This window comes from Schistocerca piceifrons, chromosome 3, assembly GCF_021461385.2.
Source record: "Schistocerca piceifrons isolate TAMUIC-IGC-003096 chromosome 3, iqSchPice1.1, whole genome shotgun sequence".
In the NCBI taxonomy this organism is placed as follows: Eukaryota; Metazoa; Arthropoda; class Insecta; order Orthoptera; family Acrididae; genus Schistocerca; species Schistocerca piceifrons.
The window spans coordinates 605,271,798-605,299,346 of NC_060140.1; the positions used below are offsets into that span (position 1 = coordinate 605,271,798).

Genomic DNA, 27,549 nt, shown 5'->3' on the forward strand with positions numbered 1-27,549 from the left:
TGCCAATGGACCTAGTGGGCAGAATTGTTGTGGCAGCAAAATGTCTTTGAGATAGACCAGTTATCATTCAGAGGGTGCACCGTTCAATGCAGCGTCAATGTCAGGCGTGTCTCAATGCATCTAGACAAACTTTGAGCATCTCCTGCAGTAGGCGTCCGTTTGAAGCATGCGATTAAATAACTGCAACACCATTTACTCGCCTCATAGTGCGGAAGGCCTTTGCAACCCCCAGTTCCTATGTTTTTTTTTAATCAACTTGTATATGCATTCCAATCAGATTAATGTGACCACCTGTCAAAAGCCTGAATAACCATTTTTTTGCCCTGCTGACATGCAGGAAGAGAGTAAAAGAGGTTCTGGAAAGTACCATTAGGAATTTTGAGCCATGCTGACTCCAGTGCTGTGGCAGGCTGCACTAGGTTGCTCAGTTGATGAACAGCCCGACTGAGGTGGCTGCACAGAGTCTTATTTGATGTAAATCTGGGGAATGTGGTAAACTCATCCTTGTGCTCTTTAAACCATGCATGTACTCTGCAAGCTGCCCGACACACTCCACAAACCTGCTGGCAGGTGCCATCGTGCCAAATAAAAAACAAATTGCATTTCACGATGGATGTGATTTCCGAGGATAGGAGCATACTTGTGTTGATCTACTTTGCCTTCCAGAATGAGCCACAAAATCATTCCCCGGGCCATAAGGCTCCCTCCTCCAGCCTGGCCCCTTCTGACAACTGTATATACTAACAGCCATCTGTCAGATGGAGCAGAAGATGTGATTCATCTGAAAAGGCCACCCATCACCACTCAGCCCGCTGGACATCAAATTCTGGTATTGGCATGCAGATTCCAGCCTTCATTGCCGATGAACAGCAGTCAGTGTGGGTGCATGAACCAGGCACCTGCTGTGGAGGCCCACACACAGCAATGTCTGCTGAATGGTCATAGAGGAAACACTGTTGGTAGCCCCTGGGCGATCAGTTGCTCAACAGTTGCATGTCTATTTGTTTGTACACAACTCCACAGCCATTGTTCACCCATCATCTATGCCTGTTGGCGCACCACAGTTACCCCAGTGCTGGGATTGGATAGTGCCATGTTGCTGTCCACAATAACCATGGCGGCATGTAAACAGTTTACAAACTTAGCCATTTTGGAAATGCTTCCTAACTTGGCCTGAAAGCCAATAATCTTGCTCTTATCGATGTCGGATAAATTTTTCTGTTTCCACATTACAACAACAACTGCGCTGTTTCCTGCATCCCTCCTCCATTGGTAGTGCTGCCACCTGCTGTCTGTGAGTAGTTATAGCACAGTGATGTTGAATACAGGCAGGTGCTACATTAATGTGACTGGACTGTGCATAATGATCTAGTGGATAATCTCAGAAGTTCCATGAGGCTATCTCAAAGATTGTGGTAAATTGCAAGACGACCTGCGGAGGATCAATAACTGGTACAGGGACTGTCAGTCGACCCTGAATGTAAATAAATGTAACATACTGTGCATAAACGGATGAAAAAAAAAAGATCATCAACCATACGATTACATTAGTGACAAGAAATCACTGAAAACTGTAGCTGCTGTAAATTACCTCAGAGTAACAATCGAGAGTGACCTAAACATGGAGTGACCACGTAAAACAAAAAGTAGGAAAAGCAGATCCACAGCTGAGAAACATTTTAAGACTCTTAAGGAAATGTAATTTATCTATGAAATAAGAGTCTTCTAAGACATTTGGTCAACTGATTCTTGAATATTGCTAATCAGTCTGGAACTCTTAGCAGGTTGTATATAGAAGAGATAAAGATGAGCAGCATATTTTGGACAGCGCGAAAGCCTTGCAGAGATACCGTATTTACTCGAATTTAAGCCGCACTCAAATCTAAGCCGCACCTGAAAAATGAGACTCGAAATCGAGGAAAAAAAATTTTCCTGAATCTAAGCCGCACCTGAAATCTGAGACTCGAAATTCAAGGGGAAAGAAAAGTTTTAGGCCGCACTTCCAAATCGAAACAAAGTTGGTCCATTGTAATATGAGACACAATTTAGGTTGAATGAACGACGATACGGCTGTAGTAGTTTGGTTTGAGTCGTAAGCTTAGCAGTTAAGCTTTACCAGGCAGCCGTTGTTATGCGTCAGGTGCTCCGTCCGTGTTTATACAGGTGCCCTTCCAAATCGTCTCATTAGCGAAACAATGGCAAGAGACTGCTATTCGTTGCTACTTACACTGCTGCTTTCTTTGATAATGATCAACAAGAACCAAATAATAGACTGCGTATGATAGAAGATGTTCTTGACGGAGAATTTAGCGAAAATTTTTTCCGTTTTAAAATCTTTGCAGACGCCTCTTTAGTACATTACATTATGCACAGAAATTAGAGTCATCTTAGATTTAAAAATCTAGTCAATTGCCGTGCTTCATTTCTGACTGTATCACTATTAGGCATAAGAATAATATGAATATAAACATGACATGGTATGTATATTCTTCCACGTCTGCTGTTGTCTCACTCTAGTTTCGTAGTTTATTAGGCGGGCAGGATTTAAATGAGATAGCAGCAAACACGAAAGAATACATGGCAAAATGTTTATATTCGTATTATTCTTATGGTGAAGAGAATACTGCATGTGATTCACAATTCATAAAAGTTCCTATTAGCAACCATTTCTTCTCGCAGTTAGGAAAAAATTCAGAAAGCAGAGTTGGCCATATTGACAAATATCCCAAACAGTCTTGCCAGTCGGATTTTCGTAGTACATTGAAATGCTGCTACGTTCGAAGAGGAACAATACGGAATTTGTATTTACTTCGTCGGATATTGTATGAAAATGCAGTGGTCGAAACTCGGGGCAGAGAAAAAAAAGCTCGTCTTCCACCTTTTTTTTATTTATTTACTGACGCCGAGGTTTTGGTGCCAGTATTTGTCTTTGTGCCTGTGAAGCATGCCTGCGTAGCGCTACATATATTTGACGACAGAAGTTAGTTGTGGCGGCACCTACCAACATTTTTCAGAACTTCCGCTTACTTTGCACTCAATTCTAAGCCGCAGGCGGTTTTTTGGATTACAAAAACCAGAAAAAAAGTGCGGCTTAGATTCGAGTAAATACGGTAGTCAACAAACTCTGGGTGTCAAAAACTACAATATAGGGGTTGTGTGAGAGAATTTAAAGTCCAAGACAGAACATTTCAAGAACAGTTGGGCAGCATATTACTTCCTCTGACATACATCTTGCAAAATGACCCCAACAAGTACATGTAAGAAATTGAGTTAAAACTCAGATTTACCAACAACCATTCTTCCTGTCCTCAGAGTCTTTCGTAGTGGCATGGTTCAATAAAATCTTCTTGGTTTACAAGCCATGTCATTTCAAATAAAACATTTGAGCTATCAAAAGCTAACACTTGAGTTTTCGATAACTGTCACCACTATCATCAGGACTTAAAATCAGTCGCTGAACACTGAGAAGATTTTATTGAACCATTCTTCCCTCTTGTCATTCACAAATGGAAGAGGGAAGTGGACAAAAGATAATGATACTACAAGTATCCTTTATCAAACACTTGGAGTGGCTTGCAACATACAGGTGTAACAGCAGATATAAATGGGTGGTTGAGTTTGGTATGTCTGTGGATGTTTGTGTGGGAGAGTTCACTTAAACTGAAGAAAGGTCAGTAGCTCAAACACTAGTGAAATTCTCTGCACTATTACATGTCCCTCACAGGCCACGCATCAATCAACTGCAAGTGAATGAATGCCGATCCTCATATTTGCTTATTGCTGACATCCTAAAATTTTCAGAATCATAAAACAGCTAATGCAGCTGCACACCAACTACAGACTACAGCACTTACATAAATCTTAGAGCTTGATTTTCTTTTTTTCCATGCAAAATAAGAGTCTAAAGCTTTCTATGTAATTGCAAGCAGTTAGCAGTAACAAATGTCATCACACTATCTACGAAAAACAAGTGCCCAAGCACGAAGAGTGGTACCTGGGCTCAAAATTACGGATGTCAAATGGATTAGCACAGAACTCTGCAGATGCTGTGTGTGACCAGCGTTCCTGCAGAGGTCGCAGCAGACAGCCCTTCACGACTGTGACAACCCCCGTTGCTAGACCATTCAGCCTCCTACACACATGCACCACGTATTATAAACACAATGTAAGCCAGAAACATAACACAACATATACATTTTAGCCACACAGTTACAGTAAGGCAAAGTACAATCCAGCCACACCAGAAATTTGACAGGCAGACAGAAAGCAACAGTCACTAAAAGATGGAGTAACCTATTTTGTAACAGTCAACTTTCTGAATGAAATTTTATGTAGGTGAAAAAGTAATATTTCAGATAACCCTCTGGTATTAACATGAATGTTTACCTAGCAGACAACTGCTACATCATTTCCATCCTCGTGTAGGATACTGACTCCAATTACAGACAAACTTATCGTTGAATTTTTACAACAAGAATACAATCATTATACAAAACATACAAAAGAAATATTAGTCTTTGGTAAAACATAAATAACAGAAGGAGTAAGAGGTAGCAAATCCCAAACTGCTGAAGGTTCAAGATGTCAACCAGGGTACAAACAAGACTAAAAGATTGCTAGCTTTCAGATAAATCCTTCTTCAGAGCTACAAAATACACATACACTCACAAACTTATAAGCACAAACACCTGCATGGCTACATGTCATGGGAAACCACATATAACCCTATTCTGCCAACCTGTTTATGGACCATCTAGAGCAAATGTTCCTAGCTGCTCAAAATCCCAAATCACTTCATTGACTCAGGCTCAATAATGACACCTTCATGATTTAGATCCCTTGCACTACAGTCTCAACACCTTCTCTCTCGTCAGCCTCACCTGTTTCTCCTCAGCCCACTGTGTCACCTTCCTGGACTTGGGCCTTCACTTCTTCAATGGCACCATAAAACCCCAGTTTACATCAAGCCCACTAACCATCAACTGTACACGCATTTTGATGACTGCCTTACCTTCCACACTAAAACATCTAACATAGTGTGGCCACTTGTGGATGGCACATCTACAATGACAAGCAATCCCTCAACTATTATGCTGAAGGCTTTACCAAGGTGTCCACAGAACACACTGTACCCCAAAAGCTAGTGCATAAACAGATTCCTGTGTCATACACTCTCAGGAATACCTGTAAAAGAGCATCACCATCATCCTGAATTGGAGCACTGTAACCATATCCTCTGCTGGGCTTCGACAACTTGCCTGTATGGAAATGGCGACCATCCTACTCATAATCATCCCTCAACTACCACAGTGGTATTCTTATCACCCACACAATACATGAAATTTCCTAGTCCATCCTTATGCCATATCTGGTCTCAACCATTATCCAGAGGTCATACCTCTTTGGAACACACAGGTGCAACACCTGTCCAATGCAACCACCAGCAAATCCTAATACCCAGCCCTGTCACAGACTTATCCTACCCTGTACCAGAGACAGAGCTGCCTGTGAAAGCAGCCATGCCATATATCAGCTCTATTGTCAACTTCTGAGCAGTATTGCATTGGGGTATGAACACCAACGAGCTGTCTACCCAAATGAATGGTCAAATCCAAACTGTGGCCAAAAGAAGAGTTGATTAGACTTGGCCACTGTTTCTATGTTTTGATACAGTGTATCGATACGTGGAACTGTTTCAGTGTTTCAGAACGGCTGTGGTTCACTGTTTGAAAACAGTGGTGTTTCATTCCACCCCTGTCTCGGATAACCGGACCAGATTCAATCTCGAGCGAGCCAGACACAGAAACTGTATCGTTGTTTCAAAATAAGGCTGTTTCAGTCCACCTGTGCTTGGAACGGACTAATTGTATCGAAACAGTGACGTTTCATTCCACTCTGTGTTGCACGAGATTCGGGCTTGGCACAGGTACTGAAACACAACATACCACATCGTGAAACACTTTCAAGAGTGTTGAAATCTTTTTGACGAGCAATAGCATGAAGCTTAAGGTATCCGAAAATAAAGCTTCATTTCTAGCTGACTGTCCTATTCCGAAATGGCGTAACATCTGCTTTACAAACACTAACCAAACAATAAAATAACACACACTATTCACATTCAAAATAATAAATATGTGAAAATCATCCAGTTAAATTACACTTTTTTTATAATATATGCTTCTCTGTTCATGTACAGTAGTCATAAGAAATGCAAGTAAGCCTACAACATTTTGAATAAAAAAAAGGCGTAGAGTGACAGTTATTTGATATACATAAATTTGATGTACGTATAATTGCAAGCAATCTGTTTGACATTATCACTGATAGTGTAATGGTGAATGGGAAGGGCTGGGAAGCATGGTGAATTTATAGTAACGGTTCGAAACACCTTGAAAGACAAAGTTTTTTTCTGTTAGATTTTGTTATTTATTCGAATTATTTGGCATTATTTGTGAGTCTATAGTCACTGTGCCTATTATCCGCAATGATTCCCCTTGTGTGCATGGAAATTAGCAGGATGTTTATATTACCCATACTAATGGAATATGGGAATCCCAGTAGCATATCCGTTGTTTCTGCAGTTTGCTCCCCATTTCCGTTCGTGGTGGTTCTTCTATCTTCAGCTATGGCTGTCCTCAGCCAATTGAAAAGTATGAACGTCACACGACACGAAAGCAGCGCATTTGCTGCAGGAAATACGAAACTGCCAAGACGCCTAAGTGATAGTTTCATACTTTCTGCGATATGATTAGCGCTCTCGCACCTCATTTGTGTTTATATGGATATACTTATATAGTAGACATTCAAGATGATAAAATGTGTAGGTTTATTAGATTACAAAACACAAACTGTTTCACTGTTTCAAAACAGCATATCGAAACATTACATTGTACTGTTTCATTTGTATCGAAACAGTTACGTGTTTCAGTTTGCCCATCTCTAGAGTCGATCACCCAATGGCAGAACATATTGCTGAGCGCAATACACTCATCTTCAATGGCTGCTTCACAGCCTCTACCATCTTGACCATTCTTGACAATGCCAGCTTCTCTGAATTGTATAGATGAGAACTGTCCTTGCAGCACATCTGTTGATCCCATAGTCCTCCTGCCTCAATGTTTACCAGCCTGTCCCACATCCACCTCCGTCTCAGGTCTCATGACCCTCCCACTTCACTCATCTTGAACTCACACCCTGCAGTCTCTTTCTTGCAGTCTTTGCACTACCTCTCTTTTCCATTTCACTCCTTCACATCATGCGCTATAAACAACCATAGACTTTCAACACCAAAGAAAATTTACTGGTAAATATCAACAAATAAGTGACTCAACAATCCAGCAAGTTGTTACTCTTATGTCTTTCAGTATCCAAAAACAGTATTACAATTTCTTCTCCCCCAGTTAATAGTAACATACTGCCTTTGCTTGACTCTTGAGAGCCATAAGTTTTACTAATTTGTTTTCATGGCACAGACCAATATCAGTGTAAACTAGCACTATGGTTCCCATCAGCATTATGATTTTCAAGGAATCATTTTATCAAGGAGATAACAAGTGCTTTAAAATATACAGCCTAATTTTGCATATTAAGTAACTTTTTTAATGCTTCATTCATCAGGAAACACATTACCCACATGATAAACATGCCATTAAAAGCTACACAATGTTACATGAGACAGAAGGCTCCAAGTTTAGCTTTGAAAAATAACACATTTATTTGTCAATGTACTGTGAACATTTGACATACGAGTTACACCACATAATAAGTAATGATGTATTAAATCTGTTAATTATATTCAGCTGAAAGATATACATTTTTAGTTAGTTTATGGACTACTCCTTACACAGCTCCACATTATAAGTATTTATTCAATTAAAGTGCTTTAAACTGTTTGTTCCATGCAGTGCATAGTCAAACAATGAGAGACATTCAATAAGTAAACACTTTTTTTCTCAACTTCTGTTGAAAAAAATGTGGTATTTGCTGTGGGCCTTCATGGAATATTCCTACTTCAGTCCCTATAGTTTCACGAAGTTTCAATAAGTAGCGGTGCTATACGTAGGCTTCAAAATGGCTTCTGTAATAGAGGGGTGTTCCAAGCAGAGAGTTGTCAATGAGTTTCTTTTGGTGGAACTCCAGAGCATCACAGCTATTCATAGGCACTTGCAGAATGTCTACAGAGACCTGCCAATGAACAAAAGCATGGTAAATCACTTGGCGAGGCATCTCTCATTATCACAACAAGGGCATGCAAACCTACCCAATCACCTTTGTGCTGGCCAACCGCAAACAGCTATGACTCCTGGAACATTGGGACATGCGGACACACTCATCTGAAGTCACTTACGGATCACAATCTAAAACCTCGCTGCTCAACTGGATGTCTCTGCTGGTTGTGCTGATACAATCGTCCACCAGTTGGAGTACTCAAACATGTGTGCCCACTGGCTTCTTTGCTACCTAACAGGAGACCACAAAGAACAATGAAACACTTTGTGTGTGGAACTGTTTATATGTTATGAGGCTGAATGTTAAAATTTTTTAACAAACATCTTCACACGTGATGAAACATGGGTTCATCAGTTCAAACTGAAAATGAAACAACAATCCATGGAATGGCGCCAAACGACCTCTTCTCCAAAGAAAAAGTTCAAAGTCGCATCCTCAGTCAGTAAGTGACTGTGGTGGTCTTCTGGGACTCTGAAGGATTTATTCTGTTTGATGTCCTCCCTCAAGGTGCAGTAATCAACTCTGAAGTGTATTGTATTGTGCCACCCTCAGGAAATTGAAGAAATGATGTCAGTGTGCTTGTCACCACAAAAATGCAAATGAAGTTCTTCACTATGATGATGCAAGGCCTCATCCAAGTCTGCCCACATGAGAGGAGCTCACAAAACTTCAACTGACTGTCCTCCCTCATCTTACACCTTCTGACTTCCCTCTATTTGGCCCAATGAAGGAGGCACTCCACGGTAAGCACTTGGTGGATGATGGGGAAGTTATTAATGCAGCAAGATTTTGCCTGATGTCAAGCAGTAGAGTTGTACCATGTGGGCATACAAGCTCTCCCAGCAAGGTGGTGTAAGGCCATCACACTGAATAGAGGTTATGTCAAAAAATAGGATTTTGTGGCCTGAAGAGTGGAGAATAATATGGTTTATTGGAATCCTGAGTAAAACCAACTTGTTTTCAGAAAAAAAGTGTTGCATTAGTTATTGAATGCCCCTGGTATACATTTTATGGTGTGTTCATTATTTCATATATTACACACGAATGGGAAAAACAGACCCATGATTAAATTCAGCTGGAAATAAAGCAACTCAATTAAAATGAATTTATTGTGCAGCAAAATCATGTTGAAAACTCTTGTACAACTTTTTGCTAATAAACTGGCAGAAATTTAGCCAACTCTATCCACATCAATATGTGGATAAGTAGAATGGATGGAGTTTAAACTTATGTCAGTCTATGATTTTCTTCTCTCTACTCTTTAAATGCAACACAAACTCCGTGAACAACTTTTCTGTAAGTGGTACAGGTACACTATGTGAAAACAGCTTTGCTTCTCTTTTCTCCTGCCCTCAGTAAGTCTCACATTATTGACGATGTTGGGACAAACAATGAAGTTAAAAGACATTTCCAATTATGTGAAATGTCTCCAAATATTAGCCAGTTTTACATGAACAAAGCCCTTTCATCAATGTAATACAGTAATACAAGAACGTCTACAGTAAGCACACTAATAATTGCCGTATTGAGGATGGCATTGCTATAAGCCATTACAATTGGCTTAAATGTTCATACTTAACTGGCTTTCATACACAACGAAGCACAATCTCAGTTACATTTAAAAAAAAAAAAAATAATAATAATATCAATCATACATGAAGTCTAATGATGAAAAATCCATGATGGAAAAACAACAATATGAAATGGATAAACTGCTACTCATAACGCAGAAAACACATTGAGTGGCAGACAGGTACATTGAAAGGAGACTGCTAGATGTTATCAGCTATCGGAATATGTCCTTCCTCGGATGTAGACAATACACACACACACATGCACACATAAATAACTCACACACATAAGGTTACTGTTGTTTATGGGCACTAAGGCCCAGCCAGTCAGCCCTTTGTGGCCGCGGACACAATGGTCATATGTATGTGTTTTACGCACGAGTGAATGTGCACGTGTTTTGTCTACATTTGATGAAGGATTTCGTCCGATACCTAATAATATCTAGAAGTCTTCTTTCAATGTGCCTGTCTGCACTCATCACCTCCTCATCTACATGGTAAGTTGCAATCTTTCTATTTCATACAAGAATTTGGATGGTTCATAAAGCACAGAATGAAAAAGCCCTCACACAACTAACTTTTATATTTTGAACCCTTGGAAGGAATCATACATTGAAAAAAATTTAAGATCTGTAATTAAAGAGTTCAAAACGCATGCAACATTTACGTAATATATCTGAAATAAGGATGTTGAGAGTAGCATGCAGACGAAGCCATTTAATGTTTGAAAACTCAAATATTTTATTTACTATTATTAATTAATAGCCTCACATATACACTGATGAAAGGAACAATTATGACCACCTTCTTAATACGAGGGTTGTTTTTTAAGTAAGGGCCGTTTGCGCGTATAGTCCCATAGTTCGCGCAGACGCCGCAACAAGCCACCGCGCCACTTGTCGGCATCCTTCCCGTTCAGACTGATGCAAGTTGCAGCTCTGTAGCTGACGTGTACGCATCGCTGTGCTACTTTATAATGTTTACGATTATTCAATCGCCCGCCGCGTCTGAGATACGGTCAGTGATACGTTTTTTGACCGCGAGAAGCCTATCAGCTGCAGAAATTCATCGTCAGTTAACAGAAGTTTATGGCTTGAATGCAATGAGTGAAGGTAAAGTGCGTCAATGGGTTAGAGAGTTTAAAAATGGCCGTCAAAACGTCCATGACGAAGAACGCTCAGGCCGGCCCTCTGTGATCACTGATGATTTGGTGGCTGCAGTTGAAACAAAGATTCGTGAGGACAGAAGATTCAGAATTTCAACTCTTTCTTTGGAATTTCCACAAGTTTCACGATCGGTTTAGTACAAAATTGTGTCTGAAAACCTAAACTTTAAGAAACTGTGTTCTCGGTGGGTACCCAGACTCCTCACAGAGGACCACAAAGGGAAGAGATTTGCCACTTCATTGGACTTTTTGATTCGTGACGAGGAAGAAGGGGATGACATGTTGAGTCAAATTGTCACTGGAGATGAAACATGGGTATCCCATATCACTCCCGAAAGCAAGCGACAATCTATGGAATGGCGACACACAACCTCACCCGTCAAGGTGAAAGCCAAACAGACGCTGTCAAAGCGCAAGATTATGGTAACTGTGTTCTGGGACCGGCGCGGTGTTTTGCTAGTGGACTTTATGCCACGAGGAACGACAATCAACTCAGATGCCTACTGTGCAACTCTATAAGAAGCTCCCCAGAGCAATTCAAAACAAAAGGCGCAGCATGCTGACAAAAGGAGTTTTGCTCCTGCACGATAACGCTAGGCCTCATACCTCTCAAGACTCGGGATTTGATTGATTCTTTTGGCTGGGAAGTTTTGGACCATGCACCATACAGCCCTGACCTTGTTCCTAGCGATTTTCACCTTTTCCAGTACCTGAAACACCATCTTGGCGGGCAGCGCTTCAATGATGACGATGAAGTGAAAGCGGCTGTGAACTCTTGGCTGTTGGAGCAGGTGGCCAAATTCTTTGAAGAGGGAATTAAAAACTTAGTTGTACGGTATGACAAGTGCTTAAATAAACAAGGCAACTATGTAGAAAAATAGGTAAAAGTGTGTAGAATCAGAAAATAAAAGTTTTTTTACAAAAGTATTTATATCTTTTTTAAAAAATAAAAACGACCCTTACTTAAAAAACAACCCTCTTAGTTTGTTCATACACACACACACATCAAATAAAGTTTTGCATCAGCTCGGTTCCCAGAACTCCTGAAGATAGATATCGACAGTGGATATTGTATCACAGACACAATCCCTTCAACTGTTCACAGATGTCACTAAACCCGCCCATAGATGTAAACAACCACACATGAGCAGCGCCTATTAGACAGAGGGGGTCCGACAGCTGATCAGTTCCAGTCATTCCACCAGGAATGAGGTACACAGCTCATGTTGTCTGTAGTTCAACCATGCCTAGACAGTCAATACTGAGGTTAAATCGCATCTGCATTGCTACAACAAGAGAAGTGTCCAGGAGCCTTGGAATGAAGCAAAGCGATGTTGTTCGGACATGGAGGAGATACAGAGAAACAAGAACTGTCGATGACGTGCCTCGCTCAGGCTGCCCAAGGGCTACTACTACTGCAGTGGATGACCTCTATCTAAGATTATGGTTCGGAGGAACCCCGACAGCAACACCACCGTGTTGAATAATGGTTTTCGTGCAGCCACAGGATGTCGTGTTACGACTCAAACTGTGCGCAATAGACTGCACGATGTGCAACTTCACTCCATGGCGAGGTCCACCTTTGCAACCACGACACCATGCAGCACAGTACAGATGGTCGCAACATGCTGAATGGACCGCTCAGGCTTGGCATCACGTTCTCATGAACAACCAGACAATCGTCAGAGACGTGTTTGGAGGCAACCTGGTCAGGCTGAACGCCTTAGACACACTGTCCAGCAAGTGCAGCAAGGTGGAGGTTCCCTGCTGTTTTGGGGTGGCATTATATGGGGTCGACATACACCACTGGTGGTCATGGAAGGCGCCGTAACGACTGTACGATACATGAATGCCATCCTCCGATAGATAGTGCAACCGTATCGGCAGCATATTGGCGAGGCATTCATCTTCATGGATGACAATTTGTGCCCCCATTGTACACGTCTTGTGAATGACTTCCTTCAGGATAATGACAACACTCGACTAGAGTGGCCAGCATGTTCTCCAGACATGAACCCTATCGAACATGCCTGGGATAGATTGAAAAGGGCTGTTTATAGACAGCATGACCCACCAACCACTCTAATGGATCTACGGCAAATTGCCATTGAGGAGTGGGACAATCTGGACCAACAGTGCCTTGATGAACTTGAAAGTAGTATGCCATGACGAATACAGGCATGCATCAATGCAAGAGGATGTGCTACTGGGTATCAGAGGTACCGGCGTGTACAGCAATCTGGACCACCACCTCTGAAAGTCTCGCTGTATGGCAGTACAACATGCAATGTGTGGTTCTCATGAGCAATAGAAGGGGCGGAAATGATTTTTATGTTGATCTCTATTCCAATTTTCTGTATAGGTTCCGGAACTTCGGAACCGAGGTGATGCAAAACTTTTTTTGATGTGTGTACTTTTAAAATGAAAAACCACAGCAGGTGCCTATGTATAGGTCATGTAATTCCCTTAAATTATGGGGCAGTGTTTTGCAGTCACAGAACACTTGCACCCAATAGCATACCAGATGTGTTCCATCAGGTTCAAATCACGAAAATTTGGTGGCCAAGACAACAATGTGAGCTCACTGTCTTGCTCCTCAAACCACTGTATCATCATTCCAGCATCGTGATATGGTCATTTATCCTGCTGGTATATGCCACTGCCATCGGGGGAGACTTCAAACAAGAAGAAATGTGGTCCATAAGAAATTCCACATGGTCCATAGCTGACATGTGCCTTGGAGTCCTACCATAGGCTCCATGGAATACCAGGTGAATGTCCCCCATAACATAATACTGTCCTATGTCTGTGGCATGGTAAATGTACAAGCATCTATTCCGCCTGGATGACAGCATACCTGAACATGACCATAAACTTTTTGTAACAAGAAACATGATTCACATGACCACGTGACACCTTTCCATAGGTCCACAGTCCAATCATAATAATCCTATGATCACTGCAATCATAATTTAAGATGTCATCGGGCCAACATAGAAACACTTATGTGTTTTTTTACTCTGTCGTCAAATCAGGCACAGAATGCCATCTATCCTGTTTTGCAGAGTGGATGAGCCTCCGAGCTACGCACTATGTGATGAGCTGTGGACATCCAACACCTTCTCGCCTGCTAATGGTTTCACTATCCTTCAATTACTTTTCGTAGGTGCCCATAGCGGTAGCATATGAACATCCAACCAGAGATACTCTTCCAAGCACCAGGCCATAACAATCTGTCCTTTGTGGAAGTCTCTTACCTCAGTAGATTTACCCATTTGAGACCTGTATCATCACTAGAATAATTACTCATTTGCCTCTGCTCTGATTATACTACTACCACATGACATGCCTGCAACACCACCACCAGGCAGCATTTAACTTCCCAGTAGAAGTGGTCATCATGTTTCCACTTGTATTTTTGTGTGTGTGTGTGTGTGTGTGTGTGTGTGTGTGTGTGTGTGTGTGTGTGTGTGTGGTCTTTTTGTAATAGTTAGGTCTGAGGACATACACTGCCTGTAAGCTTTGCTGTGTTTTTAATGTTATTTATGTAACTATAGGCTACTCAATGCTTCAGCTACAAGGTGAATAGCTTGCTTTACTCCTTCCACTGTTCGTATTCCAATCAGAAATTTCGATTATCATAACAAAGTAACAGCATGTGCTTGGATCAAACAGCACCCACAGAACGTCAACACGAAGAGTGTAGAGGAGAATGGGGTATGTATTATTACCTAACAGAATTAACTGTTGCAAAATAGATCATTATGCCTAGGTAGTACCAAAGGGAATCATGTAGTGAATAGATGACTGGATTTTTGGGGAATCTGAAAGGGACTAAATATCAATGTTAAAGCTCATTTCTTCCTTCAATACTTAAAGCCTTTCCAGGTGAATAAAAGAATGAACTGCCAGTTTGACTTTTGTGGTATCATCTGAGGCAGGGAGCCAGGTAAAAAGCAGAGGGAAAGAAAGAAAATATCAAAAGTTATGGAAATGCAATGAAGTGGGAAAGGTGTGCTGGTCTGAAGCCGTCAGAGACTGTCCGGGGCCTAGTCTGCAGCAGGAATATAGAATACAGGCTTAATGCTCAAGTTACAGATGGTTAAAAGGGAAAAATAATACTGAGAGCAAAAATGCCATAGATTGAGCCAATCTGTTGATCAGGAGTAGTTATAAAGCTAGTCAAAGATGAAGCAGAGGTAAAGTCCACCAGAACTGAAACAAATGCTGAAACACAGAAGAGCATTTTCTTTGATCCACAGAAAAGGTCCTACCAAGTCTTTGGATGAGGTATACACCATTGGGAGAGGGGGGGAGGGGGAGGGAGAGGATGCCATGAAAGTAATCTGATGAGCAGGTTCAATGGAGGAGAGCAGTGGTCAGAGTGAAATGACTCCAGATGAACTGATACTGGAACATCAGACCTGGGTAACAATTGTGGAAGGCAAATTGCCCACCAGGAAAAAGGATATGGAGATCTGGGTGTTCGGGTTAACTCAGGACATGAACAACTTAGTAGTAATAGGTGATATCTGCTACATACAGGAGGAAACTCAGCTACCAGGAGGATGTCCACAAGGCTTGTCCAAAAGGTGCCAGTCGTACACCTGATCCTGCAGTGGTGAAGAAGGTCCAGTAGCTGTAATGTTGAGGGGTCACTGATCCATAAGCCAGGCACGCCTAATCTAGTCAGCATAGGACTAGTGCTTCATACAGACATATGAGGGTGGAGCAGCTCATACTACAGGAGGTATGACTGAAGCAGCAGGGTGTGCCGAGTTTCAACTGTAACAACACAAGCCTTCACAGATGGGCTTGAAGCCTCACTTCAGGTCACTTACAACAACATTCATCACTACATTCACAGGACACCAGCACTTTGGCACACGGCATATGCGACTTATACAGTCATAACACTTCAAGAAACCCATTTTGGTATGACTAAATACTGGTCATCCAACTGGGATGGGCAAGAATTAAAGCAGGTAGTCATTGAATAGTTAACTGTCGTAGTGTTGGCCTCTGCCAGCCAGGACTCAAGTGTCCTGCTGTCAGCAGCCATTTCAGCCATGGCTGGGACCACTGACTACACAAGGCTACATCACACCTGGCTGAGCACAGTCACAGCAGTTCTACCCCAACACCTCACTGGTGGAGTCAGTTGGTCAAGGCCTACCTTCCAGCAATGCAAGATGTAGATTTGAGTTTGTAATAAATTAATAAAAGGACTCTTACCTCTGAGTAGCATTTGACTCACCCAGACCCACCATCCTCCACCACAGCACACCCACAAACTCTACAAGCAGTGTCAGAAGTGTTAATGGCAACTGCAATGGTGGTTCGATATTTGCAGCACAAAGAGCAATGCAAGAAAGTAGCAGCATATGCCTTTTATAATCACTGTGTGGTATTGCAACTACTGTTCAGGGATTTTTCCTCTTCCTACAGTCCACTGTCCAATTTTAAATTATGTCAGGCACAGTTTCAATTGCAATTCTTGGGAAGGATCCACAGAATGAACCAATTGTGTGTACATATTGTAACCTAACAGGTCATGTGACCAGTGCACCAACTCACACAACATGGTAAGCTGGGCATACTGGCAAAGAGGACATTACACCATCCAGTGTAGGGAGAATATTTGTTTGAGGTGTGGAAGACATGGGTACCAGCGAACTTGAGCTGAACATAGACAGTAGGTGACTGAAGTCATAGTCTGTTGTAAGTAATGTTATTTGAATTAGGAATTTAAGAGTTCTCCATGAGGCTACGCTAGTAAGTAAGTGGTTTGACGAGTGCCCAAGACATATGCAGACCTTCTTCTTTTCCATTTCTGTAATAAGACTCCTACTATTCATTCTATTTCTAGTGAAGTAACAGTACACATTGCTGTAGTGCTGACATAGCAAAATGTAAATCAGTGTCTCATCAGTACCTTATGGTTTGGGTTTTTTGTCCTTACATCACATGATGCTCGCTCACAGCAGCGCAGTAAGGCATTGAGATACTGCGGATGTGAGATGGGTCATTAGCCATGGCGTCATCAATACAGCTCCAGGTCCCCCGAAGTTCAATCGACATGATAGCAGAAAATCTGCCTTAGGTAAATATCTGAACCAGTGTATGGAATAATGGGATACATATCAGATATTAGAGAATTATGACAAAATAAATATTATACAGTTGTATTAGAGGCACAGGCTTGTAGCTGTTAAAACACCTGTGGCTTAATAAGTGAATCAGTGGTACCAAAGAGCTCTGGAAGCACCACCTACCTAACTGACTGCATTATATGCTCAACAGGGATTGGGATGAAGTTTAAGATTTAAGAGATAGTTCCTGATCATTACAGTCAGAAATGTGACTGTAGTAAAACTTTATCATTAATTTCTTTTTGTAAATAGTTCAGGTTGAGCCCTTCTTACTGAATGTGTGAGCTAGCCCTCATGACACAGTGATAAGCATACAGGGCTATTACAAATGATTGAAGCGATTTCATAAATTCACTGTAGCTCCATTCATTGACATATGGTCACGACACACTACAGATACGTAGAAAAACTCAAAGTTTTGTTCAGCTGAAGCCGCACTTCAGGTTTCTGCCGCCAGAGCACTTGAGAGCGCAGTGAGACGTTTTGGAAAGATCTTTAATGTGCAGCAACATGTACACTGCATTTTTTCATGTTACGGAGGTATAAATTTGAATTCCACCACAAACACTACATGTTACTTTCCGAAGCAATGAAATCAAGATTGTGACATGCTTTTGTAAGCCAGCTACAGCTCCTGTCACGTGATCTCGCCAGCTGATGACAGCATAGGACATTTGATGTAGTCAATCAATAGCAAGATCACTCTTAAGTATCATGAACACACAAAAAAGAAAAGTTAATGGTTTAAATTAAGATACATAGTATTGCTAAAAATAATAATAATAATAATAATAATAATAATAATAATAATAATACTGGTCATGAAGATTAATAAGCTGCAAGAGAAGCTAAGCTTCCACATATATTGTGGATCTTTTTGAGCGCGTTACACTTTAAGGTAAAAAAAAATGGCTCTGAGCACTATGGGACTTAACTTCTGAGGTCTTCAGTCCCCTAGAACTTAGAACTACTTAAACCTAACTAACCTAAGGACATCACACACATCCACGCCCGAGGCAGGATTTGAACCAGCGACCATAGCGGTCTCGCGGTTCCAGAATGTAGTGCCTAGAACCGCATGGCCACTCCGGCCAGCACACTTTAAGAAACATCACACAAATGTGCCAGTAAAATTTGTAATAACGACGTAAGTGTCTGATCTTATGGGCTCGAAATTCTTCTAGATGGTCGTCCTCAAAGAGTTGATTTTTAAATGAGAATCATTCGCTCTGTGATTTAAGAAATTCATCGTACAATCTCACACATAGTTTGTCTTGCATAAAAGGAAATTTACTTTGAAAGTAATACTTTTCGAACCACCATTCGCAATATTTGCCCGTGACTTGTTAGAAATTGGTTCGTTTCAGCAGTTACCAGAGAGCGCCAGATAACAGGCGTCACTGCGCCTGTGCAGCTACAATGACGCAGGAAGCCCGCATGTTCGTACGTGTGAAACAATGAAAGATCATACATTATGTCATAAAAGAAACAAGACATCAAAACATACTTCAAGAGCATTGGAATTTTGTGAACCATACTAAAATGCATAATTTGCCATAATGTGCACAATTGTGTGTCCAGATTCGGATGTAAATTTTCTTGAGTTCCAGTACTGCATTATCTCATGTTTGGTTCTTTATGATGGCATAATGCCATACGAGCTAGAAGATGGAAAACGTGCACTTGAAATGCAGTGAACAGTTGAAACTAGCCAACAGTGTGAAATTAAACACTTCGTTTCAAATAAACTGACTGCCTCAGCACAAAAGACTAATAAAAGCCTAATCTCTTTAGCAAACCGACAAAAATAACTTCATTGTTCTGCAAGGCGATTAATGCTTGACTGTCCGAAAGGCGGAAATAAAACCAGAAACTAACAACATATTTTAGCCTTCCGTAATTATGCGAACATATTTTAATTCACTTGGTAGTCCCCGGCTACAGAAATTCGTTTTGTTTTCATTTAATGTGAGAGCAATAAACGAAGAGGAAACAGCAAAATCACTAAACGTAAACACAGGTCACGCGGAGACTACCCACCTCCCACTACAACTCAGATTGTTCTGTGCATCAGCCCTGGATCTATGATATTTCCAAACCGGGACAATACTAGATAGTGGCACCCAGCCACACTTCTGTAGCCAGAAGCGGGAGAAGGTACTACTCTGATGCGACTCAACTGCGCATGCGCAAGAGCTGGCCCGCGACTGCTCAAATGAATCTAATGAAAAAACAGCTGTCACATCACGCTCATTGGAGGCAATTTGTTGTTAGGAAGCACTGCATATTCTTCCCAAAGCCTTTGACACACTTGGGTTGTCAGACGCTTGTATGAGCACTGTGTTTTGTTGTTGTATATGGTGCATTTCCTTTGCGACTTAAGTTTGATTTTCTTTTTTTTCTTTCTCTCGTTCATGTTTTGTTGCTGCAGTATTATTCTGCAGAAGCAGGATACAGTAATATCCTTCGTTAGAGTATTGGTTATTACCAGTCAAAATCACAAAAATTTAACTGGTAACTAAACAATGAAAAATTCCTGGAATTCTAAAAAATTCCCGGGTTTTTCCCAGTTTTCTCCTGTACAAAAAAATTCCCGGGTTTTTCCCGGATCTCCTGGGTCGTATACACCCTGAAAACATCAGTCTTGTTAATCACTCTGAGGTGTTCGTGACATGCTAGATTTTAGAATCACAGATTCCTTCATCTGTCATAAAAGGAAAAGGGGTTTCAAGAAAACAATGTTAAACAAGTATTAAATAGGAATAATCATACAAATATTCAGTCCCAGGAGAGATATAATAAGACTTAACTCTAGTCTCATTTGTGACACATCTTAGTTAATGAAATCAACTCAATCTTAAATACTCACGGAACAAGAGATCCTGGTGGATAGATAAGATCACCGATAACAAGAGTATCAAGAAGATCTAGAGGAACTTTGCGGTATTCTAGCTGTTTCAGGGCAATAAAGTCATATTTTACAGTGGTTAATGTAGCACTTGAAAGAAGAACTAGTCTCTCTTTCTCATTATCCCAAAAACTTATCCTGTGGGAAAAAAAAACAGAGTAAAAAAAATAATAGTATTATAATAAATCACAAAAAACATATGAGGGGAAACCATTTATTACTAGCAATATTACACTCTGTAGTAATGCAGGATTCAGCAGACTCTTAAGTCATTCAACCATAAATTTGTTATTCACACAGAACAGAGCACAAGGGAAAAAGATGCACACAACTGGTAGGGGGTAAGTTCGAATTCTTTCCCTTCTTAAACATGCACATGAAACAGAAAAATGTCTCCCCTTCTTATCTCACTTCCATTTTACTCAGTCCTCCCCCCCCCCCCCCTCCCCATTCCCCTACAATTACATTGCACACAGTAATAAAATAGCACATATGAAATACTTTATCACTGCTGTTCATAGATAACTCATCTTTCTACTTTTTGTTTTGATATTTCTGGCTCACATGACCCAGTCGTACAATTACATTTATCCACAATGGTTTGATACAGATGAATGTGTTCCATCTTATCATAACACTATGTCTATACATAAAAGGAAATGTCCTGACTGACTGACTGACTGACTCACTCACTCACTCACTCACCAATGCACAGCCAAAACTGCTAAGGAAAGAAACTTGAAATTTGGAGAGGGTGTTGATCTTCTACTGGTAGGCGTCATTTACGAAGGGATTTTTCAAAATTCCATCCCTAAGGGGGTGAAACAGTGGACGAAAAGATTTCTGAAAATATGTTGCTATTAAGGTAATTTTGAAGCTAAACTACAAAAATTGGTATTTAGTTTCTTGGTCAGAAATTAAAAAAAAAAATGTGGTTCAAGAGTTTAGGAAATTGAATCACTTATTAAAGAATTAATAAAGCATTTTAAAGTTACATCTATGAAAACTGGTATTTGACTTCTTGGCAAAAAATGTTTCAGTGTTTTTGCAAATTCAGCCCCTAAGTGGGTGAAATAATGGCTGAAAATTTTTAAGAAGATATTTCATTGCATTGCAACATTTTTAAAGCTGAATCAGTGAAAATTGGTACTTGGCTTTTTGTTTCAAAATAAAGAAATGTGTGTTAGGAGATGAAAGTTTCTATGAAAATATCACAAGAACTCAAAAGGCAGAATTAACAGTGACTCCAGCTATCAGAATCGCTTTTTGGTCAGAAGTAAATTTGGAAAAGGCCATGCTTCTATGGCCTAAATTAGCATGAAATGTTTAGAACTCCTTGCAATTTGTAAACAACATAAAAATTTCATTAAAGGAAAACAAAACAAAAAATCTATACAGACCATACAGTCTACACAAGCAAAGCAGCAGGTGCTAAGCTAGTATGTTATATAAATACTTACTCTGTCATAAGCCAAGATCCAATAAATTCTCCATCTTTTTCTGGAACTAGTATTTTTTCAACACATTCCTTTACTGCATTTTCTACTATGCCATCCCTGTATGTAAAATAATCTTTGGCATTATCATGTTCCAGACCACTATTCTGGCAAATTGCATCACTTTGCACAGCAGAACCTTCTTTTGAATGAGATTTCTTCAGATGTTCTGAAACTGGTAAATAATGTACTGTTATCATATGGCTCATCACATAATGAGCCTTGCAAAGAATCAAGGCATGGTACATTACATTATTGCTATTACCATTATGAGCAATTTGTTCAGAGTCAAATTATTACATGTAACTGAAGAACCATTGTAAGAATAAGCAAAATTGGAAGTTTACATCTCGAACATTGTCTTTATAATACATTCATACACAGCACACCATACTAAAGTTTCATACATATGATAACGGAACAAGCAAAATCTAAATTAAGCTAACTGATCAAAACCAACAACCAACAGAAATTCACAGCAGTAAACGTTGAAGCTCTAGGTTTCTGAACAGGTTTTCTTCTACTTTGCAAATAGAGAGAGATCAGTTAGGAAAGAAACTTAATTGGCAGGAAGATTAAATACTTTTTACATCAATTTTTGTCTTCTGTACTCTGTGGGCGATTTAAAAAATGTGTACTTTCCTTTTTAAAGGTCTTTAGCTTATACTACTTTTTCCACTAAAGCCATAGCCCAAAATTTCCAATTTCTTTCTTTTGTAGATCCATTATGATTCAACGTCCTGTCAGCAATGAAATTATTTTACCCACAAGGAGAAAATTTTTCCCTCTGACAGTGAAGTGTTTTCTACATTCAAAGAAATTTATTTCAGGTAAATGTATTTTAGGTAAATGCTGACTTCTGTTTTATGGTGACTTATATCCAAATGTTTGAACTTAAAAAGTTAGTAAATACTATGGTTGTCATAACCTGTGCAGTACACTCAAAACAGATTCCACAAATTTATTTAAAGTGGGAATGTGGGGCCTGGTAAAGCCTTGGAAAGAAACTGAATCTCTACATGTATTAATTTCCATAAAGTATGAAAAACATTAGCCATGCCCTTAACCACAAGTATGTGGCCATATCAGTCATTTTCAGCAGCACTAATGACAAGGAACAGCTGAAATTCCTAAAAATGAACAAAGCTGCAGGGTATCATTGAATTACTACCAGATCCTTTGCAGATTTAGTCCCATTTTCAAGCATTATATGGAATTGTGTCCAGTAGTTGTAAGAAAGTACAGATCGCAGCTGTCTACAAACTGGATGGCAGAAGTGATTCACAAAACTACCACCCAATATCTCCATCATTCACCTGCTGTAGAATCTTATAACATATTCTGAGTTGTATGAGAACAAAGTTTTTCATGATGCCACTGTTGTAAAATACATTCTCAGACTTCTTGCTGCATCAATCCAGGGTGAAACCTCGATCTTTTGACGATATCCACCATCATCATTGTCAGCAACAACCGATTGTCAAAACTGCTGCTGATGTGGTCTTATAAAGCCCAAAGATGGCTTCTAATTGGTCAGTAGTTACATCATGCTGTCAACGTCTGTGCTTGCGGCACCATTGCTCCCACCGTAACGCAAACATTGCGATGAATATCTGTGGATTTACTCTGCGTCGAGAGCTCACTTCCACTCACTGCTAAGACTATATCTGCTGTCATGGCTGAAGGTTTTCTCACACATTCTTAATTCTTTAGAATCTTCAATTATATAATTCCTCTGTGTGTGATCCCAGTACACAAATTATTTTGTCAAAACAGTATTTTATGTTTGTTTGCGAGGCTGTGCTCAGCAACTGCATGTTTTCCAGCTCACAATTTTTAATATGCTGTTGATGTTCTGCATAGCGGTCAGATGCAGTAGGATGGACTGACTGATGTAATTGTTTCTGCATTCACATGGGATGTTGTAAATTCCAGGAATCCTGAAGCTGAGCCTGTCCTTAACAGGGTGTAGCATCTGCTTTATCTTCTTAGCAGGGCAGAAAACAGATCTGATGCCTCATCTTCCCAGGACCCTGCATATTTTGCTGGCTGTAATGCCGCAGAAGAGAGGGGATGCAGTCGGTGGCTCATCACTTGAATGTTTAACTTTTCATATTTCCTTTTCTTGGTGAATGCTGACTTGATATCACATGGCCCGTAGTCATTCTTCTGGAACTTCAGATGACTGATTTTGGAATTCAAGTAGTCTTAATCAGAAATGGTTTTTGCTGTGTGTACCAGTGCATTTTAAGCCGCTTGCTGACTTGATATCACATGGCCCGTAGTCATTCTTCTGGAACTTCAGATGACTGATTTTGGAATTCAAGTAGTCTTAATCAGAAATGGTTTTTGCTGTGTGTACCAGTGCATTTTAAGCCGCTCTCTTCTTTACTGGATGAGGTTCATCAAGCATATGCATATCAATTCCCACCATGCCCGGCGGCCAACTGTGCAGTTTGTACATTCTAACATAAACCGTTCACAAGTTATGATGATTTTATTTTATTTTATATAGTTCAATAATTGTCACCCTGTTACACATGCTACATTTAAATGGGATGCAGTACACACTCAGCTTTAAGAGGTCTTTATCATCCTTAACAGTACAAAGAAGACTTTCTCTTTTAGTTAATAATAGCAAAATACAATGGATGCAATGTTTCTGTATCAGTCTACTGATCTTCCTGTAGTTTATACCAGCACAAGGCAGACAAACAACTCTTGAGCAATGCCAGCCACTCATACCAGTGAAACGTGAGGAAAATTGTTAAGTACAGAGGATACTTTTACAGCTTCATACTTTGTGGAAATCAACACCTATTTCTTTCGTACACCATTTCTTTTGCATACGTTTCACAGTTTCGTAGTTTATCACACCTAATGCGGAATACTATCTACACAATTTACAAGTAGTTTGAACAATTTAGGATGCATTAGTATTTGTAGAAAGAAACAATAACTGAAAAAGTGATGTACGTGATTTTCTAAAATATTTCTTCAAATTCAGGTACCTTTTAATCTAATAATAAAAATATGAAGGAAACCAAATTTTTACCAGACATGTGCGATATGTTGACTGAAATGCTAACGTATTTACTTTGATGCAGTAATTACACTAACCAGAGTAAAAATTATTATATGTTACATTTTAACTTTTAGAATATTAAAAAAAGCAAATAAATTAAAGTGTACCTAAATTTTGAAAAGCACTACTTCAGGAAAATTTTGAATTAAAATTTCAGTCATATTAAAAGGTTTTTATTAATTTCCAGGATTCCGGAAGGCATGGCATCAGCGACTGTGCGGTTTACCAAACTATACAATAAATTGCAAAAAACCACCTAAATTGCATTATTAATTTTCTTTATTGAAGATTAGTTTTGAGCCCTAAGCTCATTATCAAATCATCCACTAAGTTATGCAATACTATCCATTATGACAGCCACATGACTGTTCATTTTAGTTAAACATATCATCATGAAGTTATGCATGACTCAACACATTAGGTGAATGAAGTTCAATCCAGCATCACTTTACACAATGATGTGTTCAATTAAAATGAGCAGTCATGTGGCTGTCATAATGGATAGTATTGCATAGCTTAGTGGGTGATTTGATAATGAGCTTAGGGCTGAAAACTAGTCATCAATGAAGAAAATTAATACTACAATTTCGATTTCTTTGCAAGTTATTGTACAATTTCGTATTAAAATGTGCCTCAGAACACAACTGAAGCACGGTCTTCAATCTGCTGCGTGTCTTCATCTTCCAGCTTTTTCTAGGAATTCTTTTTTTTCTTGTTGTGCCATTTGTGACTGTAAATTAATTATGTTTATATCAACATATCTCAGCAAAAATAACTGCTAGTTCTTTTTGCTGTACCTAATCAAAACTGACTAAACACAATGTTTGTGTTATATATGTTTTTCATCTACAGCTTTATTTATATTACTTAGTTTACATTTAGGACACTGTGTTTAAAACCTTTATACAATGTCCTAAGTGTAAGCTAAATAGTATAAACAAAAATATGTACATATTATAGACCACATTATATTCCATGCAAAGAATAAAGATGAAATGCGTATGACATAAAAATTGTGTTTTATTCAGTTGCGATCAGAATGTTCCAAAGTAACAATTAACAATGTACCACAAAATTATATGCAACGGATGACAGGACTACAAAAATTGAAGAAATTATATTGCCTAGTAGCAGAATTCTACATACCATTATGTGGGGGTATTGCAATGTACTTTCATACCGGTATTCAGTTACTGTTTACTAAATCATCTTCTTTCATAAAAGAAGTAGCAAAACGTAAACAATGTAATAGTGTACAATGCCTGAACCTAACTGAATGACAAACTAGTAGAAAGAGTTAAGGGTGAAAGACAAGCAGTGCCACTGCTGACACAAAAACTTGATTGTCCCTCAAGAACTGATACTTTAGTTCGGAAATACGGAAGCGGCCGATCCCGCCCGTCCGCTTTGACCCATGACGTCACAAATATGGCGGAAACGACCATAAACCACGATTCCAATATGGCGCATATAAAGTCGGTCCGTACACATTATGAGGACGAAAATACATCGAAAAACAAACACACACACTTTCCACAAAAAGCCTAATGACACTATCAGGACAAGCGCGGGAAATGGGGTGTTTTTGGGTGGGGGCAAACTAAATATAAACAAATTTAGACACTCACCAATATACACACACACACAAAAAAAAGAACGGCATCACAAAACTCCCCAAATACCACTAACCACAATATCATCTCGAATCGGACACTTCCCTTGACCTATATAGCTCAACAGCAGCTCCCGATCCCATAAATTAGGATCAAACACTTCCCTTGGCCTATATAGCTCAAAAACATCTCCCAATACCAATATCAACATACATAGCCACACATTGGGATGAAACACTTCCCTTGACCTGCGCACTGTTAATTTTATCCGTCATATCCATTCCTGAAGAAAAACAACAACCGATTAATTTTACTAAAATTACCACACGATGTACAGTGAACAACACTACATTAACCTTCACACAAAATCGTTAATTCACTGAAATGAAGTCCACTGCAAACACAGCCGACACTCGAACAATTCTGGATAATGAGCAAAAGCAAACTGAGCCCATTACACCACACAAACAAAAACCCTGCATGTACCACCAGAGAGCACAACAAACCAAAACAGGATGACATCTACAAACACGCCACACTCACAAACCAAGCTCCGCGCCATCATGACGTCACACACGACAGCAACCTTACGTCACGGGTCAAAGCCAACGCGTGGGATCGGACGCTTCTGTCGACCCCTTTAGTTCTCCTCAGTAGTATGGACTGCTTTGTTTTTTGTTAGTACCCTTGAATTTTCTTTTATTGAATTTCTTGATGTGTGGCATTATTAGTATTTATTGCACACTAATGGACATCTAGATTCACAAAAATCTGTAGTAATTTGGCAGCAAACTTTCAAAGGACATAAACAAAGCACTTCACCAACACAAAAAATCAATAAGAGCAAAGCTGATCATTTACAGATTCTTTAAACTATCTGTGTTACTAAGCAAACAATACATCCCAAACAGAAACACTGCAAGCAAAAATTTTCCAAGTGTTTTGTGGAATGCTAATGGTTTGTAATAATTTAGGTAATGGCAGTGGGAGGGCAGCAAGGAAGCATATATGGCCATGAGTTTAAAATACAGCGGCTATTTGTCATTCTAAATAAAGTAATAAAAAAATCAAATTTTCCATCATTAAAAAGTGCCCTGCATCCTTCAACAAATCCTCGAGACAGGCACCAAATGGCAATTCATCAACAAGTGATCACAAAAACCTCAAAAATTTAGAGCATTTAGCTTATTTTATTATTTCAGTTATGAAATTCAATACTAACTGTAAACAATGTTGAATATAAAGGACATAAAAGGATAGAATAAAAAGTAAAGTCAATGGAAGACAGAACATAAAAATAGGCCTACATATACGAGCTACAGGAACTGTA

General features: G+C 39.7%; 1 protein-coding gene across 1 annotated transcript in view; it reads right to left on the minus strand.

The window, feature by feature from the left end:
- LOC124789335 (tumor protein p63-regulated gene 1-like protein) overlaps positions 1-27,549 on the minus strand; it is a 101,101-nt gene that overhangs the window by 71,022 nt on the left and 2,530 nt on the right. Inside the window, exons 2-4 of the mRNA XM_047256654.1 lie at positions 21,486-21,696; positions 19,987-20,163; positions 3,995-4,132 (exon numbers count right to left, since the gene is read on the minus strand). Coding sequence (XP_047112610.1) covers positions 3,995-4,132; positions 19,987-20,163; positions 21,486-21,696 — 526 coding nt within the window. The remainder of the gene's footprint in view (positions 1-3,994; positions 4,133-19,986; positions 20,164-21,485; positions 21,697-27,549) is intronic.